Source organism: Pieris rapae, chromosome 14, assembly GCF_905147795.1.
Source record: "Pieris rapae chromosome 14, ilPieRapa1.1, whole genome shotgun sequence".
NCBI classification, from domain to species: domain Eukaryota; kingdom Metazoa; phylum Arthropoda; class Insecta; order Lepidoptera; family Pieridae; genus Pieris; species Pieris rapae.
In genome coordinates, this window is record NC_059522.1 from 259061 (window position 1) to 273211 (window position 14151).

Genomic DNA, 14151 nt, shown 5'->3' on the forward strand with positions numbered 1-14151 from the left:
ATATTATTGCTCTACTTCCGTCAATTCATACTAACAATAAATGTAATGAGGCATAATATCTTTAAAGAACATAACATTTCATTTTATAGTTTCTTAAAGAGCTAATGTCAAACTTCTTTATACATTATGTTAAATTAATTATCAAGTTGGTACATAATAATTGATTGGTATATATTTATATTTGCCGTAAAAAAGAGGAATAATATATACTGGGCAGAATGCTTAGCAACCTTTGTTCTATATAATATATAAATTATTGTAATTTCAAACCAAAGGAGGCACAAACAAACTAAAGAATATGGTTTTTAGAGTCTGTGGTAAGTACTATCTTGTCAACTCAGAAATGACATATAGTATACACTTCAATTTAATATAGATTAAATTCAAATTTTTTGATTTCTTTCAATTCTAGTATCATCTCATTAAAACTCTACTTTTAAAATTGTTAATTTTTGTCATTTGCTATTATTTCAAAACTTTAAATAACTGAAACCATCATAATCCGTGTGTTTTCTGAGTTGTTTGTTTAATATAGGCTGGGTGCTTTGAGAATATATTTAAGAAATCAGAATTCCCTATAATAATCACTTCTTAGTAAATGTGTTGAATAATAATAAAAAAATATTTGTAAAAATCAATTAGTAGTTTATTGCGTGGAAGCTATTACTGACCCAATCGTGAATATGGCCAAAGAAGAAGATGACGATAATTTACCAGATAAAGATGCGGCGAAAGAATTCTACGCTAAATATGAACCGAAGGAAATAATAGGACGGTACGTCTCGCCTAACTAGTAATCTTTGTTATTAATAGTATCTTGAGTTTGTGACACGATTTGAGGAATGAGTGTTGTTGCCAATTTTTAAAGACATGCATACCTGCTTTTAAAATAGAACACATCCTAGATTTGCCTGTCAGTCTTAATTTTGACCTTGATGCAATTTACCTAAGTTACATTACATATATATATTCCTGTATAATTTTATGTTAAAAATACATTTAAACCTTATTAATTAAAAACTTTTAATAGAACATAATGCTACTGTAATGTGTTTTAAAAAATGGAATAATGTACACTAAAAGGTTTTACTTATAGAGGCATCAGCTCAACCGTGAGGAGATGCATAGAAAAAGAGACTGGCCATGAGTTTGCTGCTAAGATCATAGATCTCAGTCAAGAGTCCCAAGATGGTGTAGACACTCAAACAATGAGGGACGCCACTAGGCAAGAGATTAACATACTAAGGGTTGTTGCCGGACATCCTTATATTAGTGAGTGAGTTGTAATTAGATGATAAATAGTTTCAAACAATATAAACATTGAGCTGTTCTATATTTCCTAGATTTTAATCCAAGTACTTTCTAGATGCTTTAATTATTTACTCAATATTTGATAATAACTATAAATTTGCCTCAGTTCTTTTTGCAATTATGGGTATTAAAAATGTTGATATTATTCTATATAACACTGGATGTAGTAATTCTATGCTTATACTATGTTTATGCCTTAAAATATTTATACATTCTATTAAACACTTTAATTATTTAAATAGATATATTATGTATAACAATTATTAATATTATAATTTTATTTATATATTTAAATATATTTTTACCCAAAACACTTCTGCATATAATAGGAAAATACAAAACATATGATGCTTTAATAGAACCCTCATTACAAATGAACAATAAAATAATAGAAATTTAAAAGTTAAGAACTTTTTGTTCGAAACTGTTTAATCAGGAAACTTTATATATATAGGAAAATACACAAGTGATATGGTTCCTCTGTGGCCTTGTTTGATTGATTCAAATTGGTTTAACGTCATTGTATATAATTAGGTTATTAATAATAGTCATGTTTGTTTAGATAAATGTTTTATACAATCTATTAACATGATCTATTTATAACCATTGTTGATTTTCTACTTTGTTCCTATGATTTAATTTGTATTCTAGGTTACAAAATCAAGAGCAGCTTTATAGTTTTTGTTTAGCTATATAGTTAGTTGTTCATAGGTTCATAAAGGTGGTTTATTTTATAGCCAACCTGTTTGCAGTTATTTTATTTCCCTGTCAGAAAATTAGAAAGTAGTATACAAAGAAATCTTATTTGCAATAATATAAATATAATATAATAAAACACGCATAACACTGTGTATAATTTTGATAATTCATATAAGAAAATTGATTTCAGTTGAACTGCAAGATGTATTTGAATCAGAAACTTTTATTTTCCTTGTGTTTGAATTGTGCAAAAATGGTGAGCTGTTTGACTACCTAACTTCAGTGGTTACTCTGTCTGAGAAGAAAACAAGATATATAATGAGGTTGGTACAAATAAAGAATCTAAAATGAAATAATAAGTTATTATAATAATGCTGAGCTTACCTTAGCATATAGCAGTTTCTGATAAACTTTACAATATATTTCTATGCCTTTAAAATATACATAAAAATTAATTATTCCATTTTTCCATAGAGTGTGATCACAAACAATGTGACCTGAGATTATATTTTTCTGTATAGATCACTAACAAGTTAGTAGTTAGAGTTAGTTTCCTCAGATAAATAAAATCTGTACTATACATATAACATTATTATAGATGTTTGTTTAACAATCTAACATATCAATGTTCACCTAGTGGGGGGCTACTAGTAACAACTCTGTATGAGCCATTTGCCACTTATAATAAAACAAGTGTAGATAGATTCGTAAGGAAAATGAAGTTGATGTGAAAACCTTAATCAACAATCTACTATTCTTTCATCTGCAGCTGTGCTTACATAGGTAACACATTTTACCCAAGTATATAATTATGATACCTCAGATATATTGTAAAAGAGAAACATTGCAAGTCAAACTTGTAAAATGTAAATGTTTGATTTGAATTAAGTAGATACTTCAATTAGGTATTTGATTAATTATTAAAACAAATGTTTAAATTTATTATAATCTTACGATGCAAAGTCGAGTTAGTTTGATAGCACTACAAATAATAAAGAATCGTTATCTCTATAAAGTCACATTTAGACACGTTTTGCGCATACCCTCGACAGTTTACGTCAGCATTGTAACACTATAAACAAATTTAGATAAGTTCCTTGCGTTGGTCACTCTCCAATCTCCCACGAGTCTTTACAACTTATGTACTCCTAGTACTTAAAAGCTGAAAATCTCATTGTGGCTTTTGCAAAGTTGTTCGTCGGTTGGTAGGTAAGGTGTACTTGTATTGTGTATTTGCGACGTTTCATCCTTGCAAAACGTGTTATATAGTGAGAAAAATTTAGTAACAATGTGTTAATCTCAATGTTACACACAAAACAAGTTAATTATTTAATTATGTGGCCAAGTAAGTATACAGTTTAACGCAACAGATTTAGCGTCCACGGGCAATATCTATAAAAGAACATTAAAATTTCAGACAAGTATTGGAGGGAGTGCGATACATTCACAGCAAGAACATCGTCCACCGTGACCTGAAGCCGGAGAACATTCTGCTGGACGACCAGCTCAACGTGAAGATAACCGATTTCGGGTTTGCAAAGGTCCTTAAGAATGGGGAAAAGCTGTTTGGTAAGTTTTTCCCATTTCACTACCCATTACCGTATAAATATTAAATCGTTATCAATTTCAATGATTACGTAATATAAACAATTTAATTGATAGTCCACTCGAGTAATTCTTTCGAGTTTTGCATTTTAATGAGTAAACAATTATCGTAATGATTAATAAATTAAATAAATTAACCGAAAACAATTTACTGTTATGTATTCTCTCCGAATCGAAATCACTGCATGATGTTGAATCATTGCAGAGTTGTGCGGCACCCCGGGCTACCTGGCCCCGGAGACGCTGAAGGCGAACATGTTTGAGGACGCGCCGGGTTACGGCAAGGAAGTTGACACGTTAGTTTATTTTAGTTATTTCATCATTCACAAATATCATATATTCAAGGCATAAATGCATCCTATTCACACAAGAGCGCTTGTCTATTTTATGAAAAACCTTGTATTTCAGATGGGCGTGCGGCGTCATTATGTTCACATTGTAAGTTTTTATCAGATTTTTTATTATTTGAACATATCGTCTTTCTCGAATTCTTTTTGTCTCGTAAATGGAGCATGAGTAGCCATTAATCTTTGACTCAAAACGGGACATTGGTTTATTTTGGTTAAATAATAAGTCAATGAATAAAAAAAACAATTTTTTGAAGTTATTCTTTGGAAAAAAGTTAGTTGGCTAAAAGTTACGAGTCACAAAATAAAGGTACCCAAAATGTTTAGTTATAGTTACATCAGAAGAACAAATTTGTTTCAGTAATTCGTAGCTGGTGACTATTTCAAAATAGAATTAAACTCTTGGCACGTATTTTCTATTTACTGCTCGAACAATTTGGCGTCCCACAGTTCTTTTCGGGGACAGCGGGACTCGTAATTGGAAAAAGGGACAGACAGACATTCCAAAATGTCTGTCTGTCCCTTTTCCCATGTACAATAGAGGTGATCAGCCTTTTGCGATTTCGTTGCCTTAACAATCGCGTGATACTGTAGCGTTGAGTCAGGATAAAAAGAAGGGATTGTCAGTTATATTTTTTTTCTAATATTAATTTATAAACTTTTTTACAACCAACATAATCTTTAGCCCGATCGAATGCGCCTAATAAGTCATCTTAATATGTATAATGTGTACGCCCCAGGCTGGTGGGTTGTCCGCCGTTCTGGCACCGCAAGCAGATGGTCATGCTCCGAAACATCATGGAAGGCCGATACTCCTTCACCAGCCCCGAGTGGCTCGACATATCCGGTCAGTTCAAACGATTAACTAACTAGAATGTATTGTTGAATGATTATGATAATTGATGGAAGAGGGTGCGAATTCCAGAGGACCCCAAGGATCTCATAAGGCGGTTTCTGGTGGTGGAGCCCGGAGACAGGATCGACATAAACGACGCGCTGGAGCATCAGTTCTTCCACACGAAGGTACCGTCTCCTGTATTCAATACTTTTCCCGCTTTTTTTATTCGATCAGTTCGACTGAGCGTCACGTGTAATTTTAAAATTTACTTTCTCTTAGATAGTACAAAGTATTTTATCTACGATTTTTTAGCATGGCTATATTATTTCTTTTCACGTATACGTACAAGGTACATACATCGATACAACGTATGTCAGTGCCCGTTCACCTTTACGAGTTAACCAGCTATTCTTTTTCATAAAACCCGTACGTCGCGTGTCGCGTGTCGGTCGGAGCATTGAGAGTCCTCGAAGTGACATTCGAACTCGGCCGACACGCGAGACTGCGTACCGACATCGCAAGCATGTCGCGAGTGTGTCTGTCGGCAGTTGTGGGACCAGGACGTCACGCCGCTGAAGAAGTCGTTCTCCACCGCCGGCAGGCGGATGTCGCGCATCGACCAGATCGCTATGGTAATGCCGCTCGCTTTGCTTCACCCGTGCCGTAGACTAGATTGCACGACATGTCCGCTTAGTACTTTTTTTATTGCTCTTTACAAGTTTTCTATCTATTTATATGAAAATAAACGATAAAAGTTCGGGCGAGAGGTTGATCGCAAACGTTAATCGAAGCGTGCACACGGCAGGCGATAAAGTCGAGCGGGTTCGACGCCCGCGCGCGTCTCCGGCTAGCTTTGGTGACGGTCCGCGCCGCGGTGAGACTCCGGCGCCTGCCCCACACCTCCGCCAGAGCCATCCCGCTGCACGAGGCCCTCGCGGACCCCTACACGCTCAGGATGCTCCGCAAGGTCAGTAGAGTTGGACCCGACGTGACCTGGTGTCGGCCGGAGAGCGATGAACGTATTCTGTCAAATATTTTCTTACAAAAAGTCTGCCTTTGGGCTCCACTATTTTGCAGAGCTTTGCTCTTCAGGTTCAAATACAGGTTGAAGATCTCGATGTCAAGTAATTATGTCGTGTCACTGGGAGCTGGTGTCAGTGCGACAGCATTATAAGGGTTTTTTATGCCGCAGCAAACGGGCAGATCAAATTCATCAGATGTTAAGATATACCATCAAAGAGTTGCAAGTGTATTGCCAGCCTTTAAGGAATCGGTACATTCTTTATCTGAAGATATTTGTTTAATAACAATTTGGTTAGATTGCTAATAATTACTTTACCAATATGAATGCATTGTAAAGAAATATCTAAATATTAAAAAGCAATCATAATAAATTAATATAATAGCCGAGTGATATTTCAGCTTGTTTAATAATGCTAATGTATATCTAGGTGATAGACGGTTGTGCGTTCCGCGTGTACGGGCACTGGGTTAAAAAAGGCGAGGGCCAAAATCGAGCAGCGCTCTTCGAGAACACGCCCAAGACAGAATTAAAGAGCTTGTACGTAAGCAACCTCAGCCGATAGTCACGCCGCGCGCCGGACGAACCTCTCGATGTCTCTGCTACCCTGGTGCAAACGGTGAGATTAATAGTGACATAACGCTAATTAAGCGCGCGTGTAAAATTTTTCGTGTTCTTTTGTTTTTAAGAATCCATTATATTTTTTTTTCATTTGTCGAAGTCATTATAGTTAAATGTAAAATATTTTTTTTATTTGCGAATTAAAAATAAATTAATAAGCATTTATTTTTTTTGTAAGGAGTGAGTGAGTTTGTATTAGTCGAGTTGTGTGTGTTATGAACATAATCCCAAGTTTCCTCAAAGGGGGTCCCCCTTTGTTAATATTTTGGCTTATCTATATCAAATGGATAGGTATTTAATCATTAAAAAAAATAATTATTAACTTAAATTTAATAATAATTGAAAGGTCCTAAGTCAATTTAAAACACCTTAAGCTATCGTGACGTACGTGATGTTAACCTTCTCGCTACTTCTTCATACCTGGTGAAATACATAAGATGTTATGAAAGACTTGCAAAAGATTCCAGAAGTACCTACCGAGCTCTCGATAGTTTTTCCCTAACAGCAAACAAACATAACTTTTATCTGGAAAGTAAATGGATCCTTTTTGTTTTAGAGGAGTCGAGGTACCAGGGCGACAGGGGTTAGAAGATGTCGTTCGTACGAGTTCGAAATGTGTGCGTGTGATGTAAGTCGGTTGTAGTGCGTATGATTGTCATACTACGATTACAGAATGTATAGATGCAGAAGCTAGAAGGCCAATTAGTCATTTTGGTTTTGACAGTTAACACATTGACATTCCTATTCTCAGTTAACGCGGGCCGCGTTAATACTCAGTGGGCTGACATTCTGGATCTATTTATTCTGACGTAGATGTCAAAATAGACTCGAAAGTAGTTAGCTTGTAACGTTGGCAATAAACCCATATTTGTGATCAGTTTTTAAGTAGAATGTTTAATTATTGTCCCTATAAGAATCAAATAGTTCACTTAAGGATTATATTTGCGCTTCTACTTTTATTAAATTTTCCTCATAAATATATATACATAAGTATTTTAAAATTATGTTTTAATTGCGATTTTATTCGTTTAATTCTGTATTTATGTGTATATTAACAGTTTGATAATTCAGAATGAATTTCAAATGTCGTGGTAAAAAAATAATATAGAGTATCTGTATCTATGTATCGTTATTTAAGTTAATACTCAAACAATAATTACCATATAATATGATCATGTGTATATAAATGTATACATATTATATAGAAAGACATATGAAAAATGTTGACTTTAAAATTGTATCATCTCTGTATTGAATTAAAATGAAGATATATATATATATATATATATATATATATACTAAAAGATAATTAACTAGAAGTCTACATTTCTTTTATAAATAAATATTTTAATTTTGAATTAGAATAAGTGTATGTGGCTATGTTAGCCAAAATTCTTAGCTAATTTTAAATTATGTTAGTGAACATTTGTTGTTTTATGAATCTTATGTTTTTAAACCATATTTTAGTAGTTCTTTGTTAATTAAAATAATTCACCATAATTAATTACTCTTACCCGCTCCCAATTTATACATCTAGAAGTACGCTTAATAATAGAGGTGATCTTTATGAAAGAATGTGATGAGAAGCAATACTATTTAGATGATGTTTATTTTCTCAAAGCTCTCCATTTTCGTACCATTTGTAGTATTTAAAATATTATCTACGTTTTTACTGAATAAATTATATGTGTATATGTTTGTTTCATTGTGTTTACTTTTACGTGTACGTGTTCGCGAGTCTTCTACTCATTCCAGTGGTTTAACTCAATTTTCAACAAGTTCCTAAGATAAAGAAACTACAACTTTTCATGGCGGTTTCATTAGTGGAATGCTTTTCCAGTGAGTCTTTTTACTCTTTAATATTAAAGTAAAAACATTGTTCTTTTCATATAAATACAATTCTTACTAGAATCCTGTAAGAATTTATGCAACTGTAAAGTTGACATCCATGAACAATGAACATGTCTAGGGCTGATCTGTTGCTAGTAATTCTGGTATCGTTATGATGTAAACACAGCACGTGCCGCTCGAAATATTTACGGCATTTTGGCCGCGATTCAATAATTCAACAATCCTAAAAAGCGACCGACAGTTAGTTGCCGGCCTTACGATCGCGAAAACAAAGACATTTACGGCCGAGTGAAAGGCGCGCGCGTGTATTGCCGCTACGTAAGCGATCACCTCGCGTCGGCCGCCAGCGGCGAGTGCATTCGATCGCTGCAGCGGCATCGATCGCGCACCCTGCGCGGGGCGCCGCGAGCTCGGCGATTGGTCCTCGGCGACGGCCACGTGACGGCGGCGAAGAGACGCCATTGGGTGGCAGCGCGGCGGCCACGTGAGCGGCGCGCGGCGCGCGTGGCCAGTCGCGGCGTGACACCGGGCGCGCTCGAACCGCGCGGCCCGCCGTCCGACATGAGCCGCCTCGAGACCCTGCTGGAGGCGGCGCGCTTCATCGAGCTGCAAGAGCTGCGCCTGCAGGCCGGTAAGTGCGCCACCGTCCCGTGTCCGGACGGAGGATTGCCAGAAACCGCCCAGATTCCACAGCTCCGGAGTTAGTGAATCTGCTCTTGTAACTTTTCTAAAACGCAACCGGTAGGTCTTTACGTGTCCGACGTGACGTTGCGTCGTTTCGTGAGAAAATCGCGGGCGTAATGTGCCGACGGGTGCGAGGGAATCTCGACCCTATTGCGTTCGCAATGCTCGAGAGAGTGGGTCTTTTTTACGGTGAAGCGAGCGATTGTACGAGAGCATTACACGTGTACCGCGTCCCGTGGCTTACGACGCACACATAGGTACTTATTCGCGAGTGTGGATTAGATTAGTTGAATGCGGCCGGTGTTTCCCTCTATTGTTGATGTGCGTACGTGGTCGAGCCGTGACGCACTCTCTGGTCTTCGTTCATCGACGTCGGTCACCGCTCACCGGTTGCCGCTCACTTTATGTCGTTCCACGATCCCGCTGACGCGATCAGCTGATCGGCTCTCATAAGGTTCGAAAGGACGCGGGATACAGACAAAAACAAAGTATGCATAGCACCTCACGCCTGTTTATTTATGACCGTTCAAGTGAGATTATAAATACATATATCAATTAGCCTTAAAGAAGACATAAGTAATATTATTTTGTTTTAGTTGTTTTCTTTTTCCATCACATATAAAAGCTCTCGAACAATGCATTTTACATAACAAACAATATTAAACAATTATGTTCTAATAAGAAGGGCGAGGGGCGCGGGAGTGACTCGTAACGAGACGCATCGCGCGGTGCATTTAAAGAAACAAATTAGTTTTTGAAGTAACTTTGACACGAATGTGGCACAAGGCACGGTTGCGTAACGGTCCGTCGCTAACTCCGCAGCAGACGTGCAGATAACATTTACTTGCAACTTGACAGCGAACAAATAATTACAATAGGCGATGCGTCACTGTATCATCCTGATTTGGTCCTACTCTGAATAGACCTTGTTGTTTGTCACTAATTTATGTTAAGAACTCAAGAATTTATTAAAGAGTTAAAATTATATGAAACGCAATGCCGAGGTATTCCCAATAGTAGAGTAGTAGTCACAGTATACACAGTTGTGTATTCAAAATGCGTTACGTGGCTGGAATAAGTGTCGGCTATTGACTGATCCAAAGTTCACAAGTTCGTGAAACTTATTGAAATTCAATAAGATTCAGATCTGAACGTGTATGACGACGCCATTGGATTTCATATTCAAAAATCTTGTTCAACAGACTCGACAATCAAACGTTCTAGAACGCCAAATCATTATTTGTAATATGTAAATTGTATGTTAAGACTTCTTTTAGAATACAGAATTACAACGTTGACACACTTTATTGTTTTAAAGTGTACGTTACTGACATTTTCCTTATAAAAGTAGATATATTCACACAGAAATAGGTTTTCCTTGTTTCGGTCCAGTCTTCTAACAAACCCTAATCATCTATAAGATTTGAGATAAGGAAACTGCTTACTTATCCAGCAAGCTGATGAATTATGATGTTGTTTTTTGGCTGTCGCATTGTTATTTACATTACGAAATGTTGAGGAAAGTATTAGTTGCATTTGAAATGTGAATACAATCCTATCAACATTGATATTGCATTGAAATTGAAAAGGAAAGGTCACGGTGTCGGCTCACTTGAAGTACCAATGATTGATGACAAATCCAGTCTCTTTAATGCAGATGTGCTTACGTATAAAATTTGCGTTTATTCCCTGATCTTTAGACATAAAAACGGAAAGAACTAAGTTTACAGTTTATTGTGGTTTTATAAATAAATTGTCTGTAGATTAAAAAGTAAAAATAATTGATGGCTGTAAATTCTTTGTTAATACGATCTGTAATGAATTAGCGATGTGAACAAGTGAGTATTGTCTTGTCACGCACTTTTGGCTTTCTCCAATCCTAGTCGCTTTTAAATTGTTTTATCTATTTTGATTTAAAATAAGTATTAATTGTTTGACTAAGCAAAGTTCTCAATAATAATAGTACATACATTTTTTGTAGCAATCCTCGAAAATGCATTTAATTTTCAAGCATAGACAATGTGTTGGTATATGTAATTGTACCAAATAAATTTTTTAAATAAGTTTTAATATGTTGCTTGTGCCAAGTCGTCTTGGCTGGCTGGCGTAACTCTCTCTTCTAGTTACTTGAGTTAAATTGGATAGTATGCCTTATGTTAGAAAAGATGATGTTAAAAAAGTATGTAGGCTCCAACTTTACCTGCGTAAATACTATTACCCCTTGTACCCTTCTCTGCATTAATCTGCGTTTTTGTTGGCCACCTTGGGTTAAGCTTGAACTACGAGCAATCAACTTTAGATTTTGTTGTAAATACATCAGAGTTAAGCTTCTCAAGCGACTAAAGTGGCAGGCTAAAACATGTACCAACAGCTTTTCAGAACTGTATGTTAATCAGTTGTTTCTAAAAGGTGTCATTGAGGCGACCACTGACCACAATAGAATGAATCATATGACAAAATGTGACTAAACGTTTCATTCTGTAGAAGTATATTTTAATTGGAATGATTGCTTTCTCCTTATTCGTCTTTCATAAGGCTCTTATTGAGCTTCCCAAACAAAATAATTATCAATAATTTCATTCTGTAAAAAATAATAAAAATCAAATCGGTGTTAGTTTAGTATATTATGTTCTACACTTAATCTATGTTCGTTATAGTTCTATTACTTCATGTTCTGCAGTGTGGACCCCTTTTGGGTAAAGGCCTGAAATTTCAATTTGGATCTGTTCTTGGCTTCCTCCATTCATTCGTCCCCAGAAACCTAACGATGTCGTCAGCCCATCGCTTTTGTGGTCATTCCACCCTGCAGCGGGTGGATTGGCTAGTCCATATTTTATCTGTTCACCTTGCTATATAGACTGCCCTGCCTAATAAGGTACAAACTAAAAATATATTAATTCCATTTTGTTATTAGTATGACGCCCAATATGCTATAGGAAATTTTCACGTTCGGGAGTCAATCTTAGTGCCAAGTCCTGAATCCTACCATTAATAGCGTTCCTAAGGTCAACAGACCACAGTAGCCTTATCTAGAATCAAACAATTAGTGCCCTATGTGAAAAATTTACGCAAACTTATATTTGAGTAATTACTTATTTTCTCATATTATACAGCCGTGATTGCTATTTTTCATTATAAACAAGAGATACATTTTGTAAATGTATATTTTAAATAAATACATTTAGGAAATAATAAGCATGCTGGCTACCTGATGTCCTAGATATGCCGAGTGTTTGTCGGAGTAAACAATACAGAAACATACAAATAGCGGGCGTTGCATCACACTCGGATGTCATAATTGCAGTTTGATTGTTTGCATGTACTCTAATCTATAGTTTGTTTTATTGCATTACTAAGGTCGCTTATTAATGTCTTAATGCTGAAATTATTTATCTATATATTACTTGAAAATGGGTCTGAAGCTTAAGTGTTAATTTGTGAAGCTTAGAAATATGAATGCTATCTTAAAATTGCGTGCCTATTTTTTATAGAACAGGGGGCAAACGGGCATTACAATTTCTTTATCGTCACACCTTTTTTCCAAAAAGATGTGCAGAAACCACTGATCTCCAAGAATCCTGACATACGTTTCTCGCTTCATTCGCCATGCATGCCACTCGGTTGTGGGAACTTTTAACTCGTCCCTAATCTAGCACGTCCTGAATTTGGTCCAGGTATGTCCGAGGCATACCGAACCCGATCTCACCATTACCTTGCATATCCTACTTGTTAACCGCTTTGCATTAATCCGTTCTACATGGCCAAAGCCCCTAATACTACTATTTGTTCGTAAGCCCGAGTCCCTTAAAACGATAAATTATACCCAGATCCAGAAATGTGCAGTTTCATGTTAAAAAAATACTAGTTTATGTGCAGATTAATATATACATATTTGAAACCAATACGGAGCATCAGGCAAAACGTATTATTTGTGATGATGTGACTGACTCCGTTTGAGCTGCTCAGTTTATTAAACTTGAGAATTCGTCAATGGCCTTATGCAACATTTTAACTGAAGCGGCTTTTCGTTGACAGTAGATAATATTTTTTTATGTATCTTGTATCAGCTCATAGCTCTGGTTATATTTTTAAAATGGCTTCGTAGCGAGACTTGGTTATGGATCAAAATCTGGTGATAATGAAAGAAATCACGCGATCAGGCAATTGTGAGGTCAGTCAGCTACCCGGCTAGCAGAAGTGAAAGTGATCATGTGGCCTCGTGACGATACGGTATCGGCTTGTGGTTACGCGTTAAAGAAGTTTCGACTCCCGCGCTTCGATGACGATCAGTCAATATCTTCATAGCTAATTAAGTGCTCGCCTATTCTGAGCTATAACCAATTTCTTTACAATTGACCAAAAAACGAACGGCATCATGTCGATCCATTAAAAAAGTGTCTACAGCTTAAATCTGTTATCGCATTTTCATGATGTACTGAAACATCAGATTTCAAATAAAGTGGTGATATTTGTTTGGTTTTACAATAGGGAACGAACCACAAAATTTTATTTAAGCATTGCTTTCATTGATAATAATTTAGTCATGTAACGGTATCAGTTTAAATATTGAAATGAATTCAGTAGCTCGAAACTTCACTTTAGACTTGCTAATGGCCGATCATACATTTGGTAGGATATTGTGTTTGCATTAATTGACTAGAACGGTCGGAGTGCTCGGTCCGTTACACGCTCAAATTGAAATTCAATAATACCTTTGAAAATGTTAAATCTTTCTACTGAATCATATTTAAGTACTCTTTTGATTTGACCTCGGTCTGAGTCCTCGTGAACAAAAATTTTATCAGTGCGAAGTCGTTGCTTTTACGTCGTATCTGAATATCCTGTTGGCCGATTCCCCCTTTATGTTTCCATTTTGATAGCTGTTTTACGATAGCGGAATAATCATTTCACATCGCTCGTGTGACCCTGGATTGCATTGCACTTTGCTGTCGACGACGCTTACAGACAAACTGAACAAAAGTTTTCGAAGCAGAAGACGGGAGGTAAATTTGAATATTTTGATGTGAAACATCTATAGCCGCACGTAAAACCGATTTCTGGCGTGGCGACGCATGCCGTGGCGACGCGTCGCCACGCTATATGATATACAACAGTCTAAATGCAGTAGTAAATTTTACATTAAAAATATTCAATGAAAATAATGTTTATTCAAC

General features: G+C 36.1%; 1 protein-coding gene across 2 annotated transcripts; it reads left to right on the forward strand.

Moving 5' to 3' along the window:
• The first annotated feature begins 392 nt into the window (after positions 1 to 392).
• Positions 393 to 8134, forward strand: LOC110998330 (phosphorylase b kinase gamma catalytic chain, liver/testis isoform). 2 transcript variants are annotated; one of them, XM_022266905.2, is made up of 12 exons: positions 394 to 775; positions 1097 to 1272; positions 2201 to 2333; positions 3428 to 3579; positions 3821 to 3911; positions 4024 to 4053; positions 4703 to 4809; positions 4888 to 4985; positions 5349 to 5432; positions 5606 to 5767; positions 6252 to 6440; positions 6999 to 8134. In XM_022266905.2, exons 1-11 carry the CDS (start codon positions 684 to 686, stop codon positions 6384 to 6386), a joined length of 1260 nt encoding a protein of 419 aa, XP_022122597.1. In that variant the 5' UTR covers positions 394 to 683; the 3' UTR covers positions 6387 to 6440; positions 6999 to 8134. The 2 variants fall into 2 exon arrangements, with proteins under 2 accessions (XP_022122605.1, XP_022122597.1); XM_022266913.2 differs by lacking the exon at positions 5349 to 5432 and having other exon boundaries at positions 393 to 775.
• The last annotated feature ends 6017 nt before the right edge of the window (positions 8135 to 14151 follow it).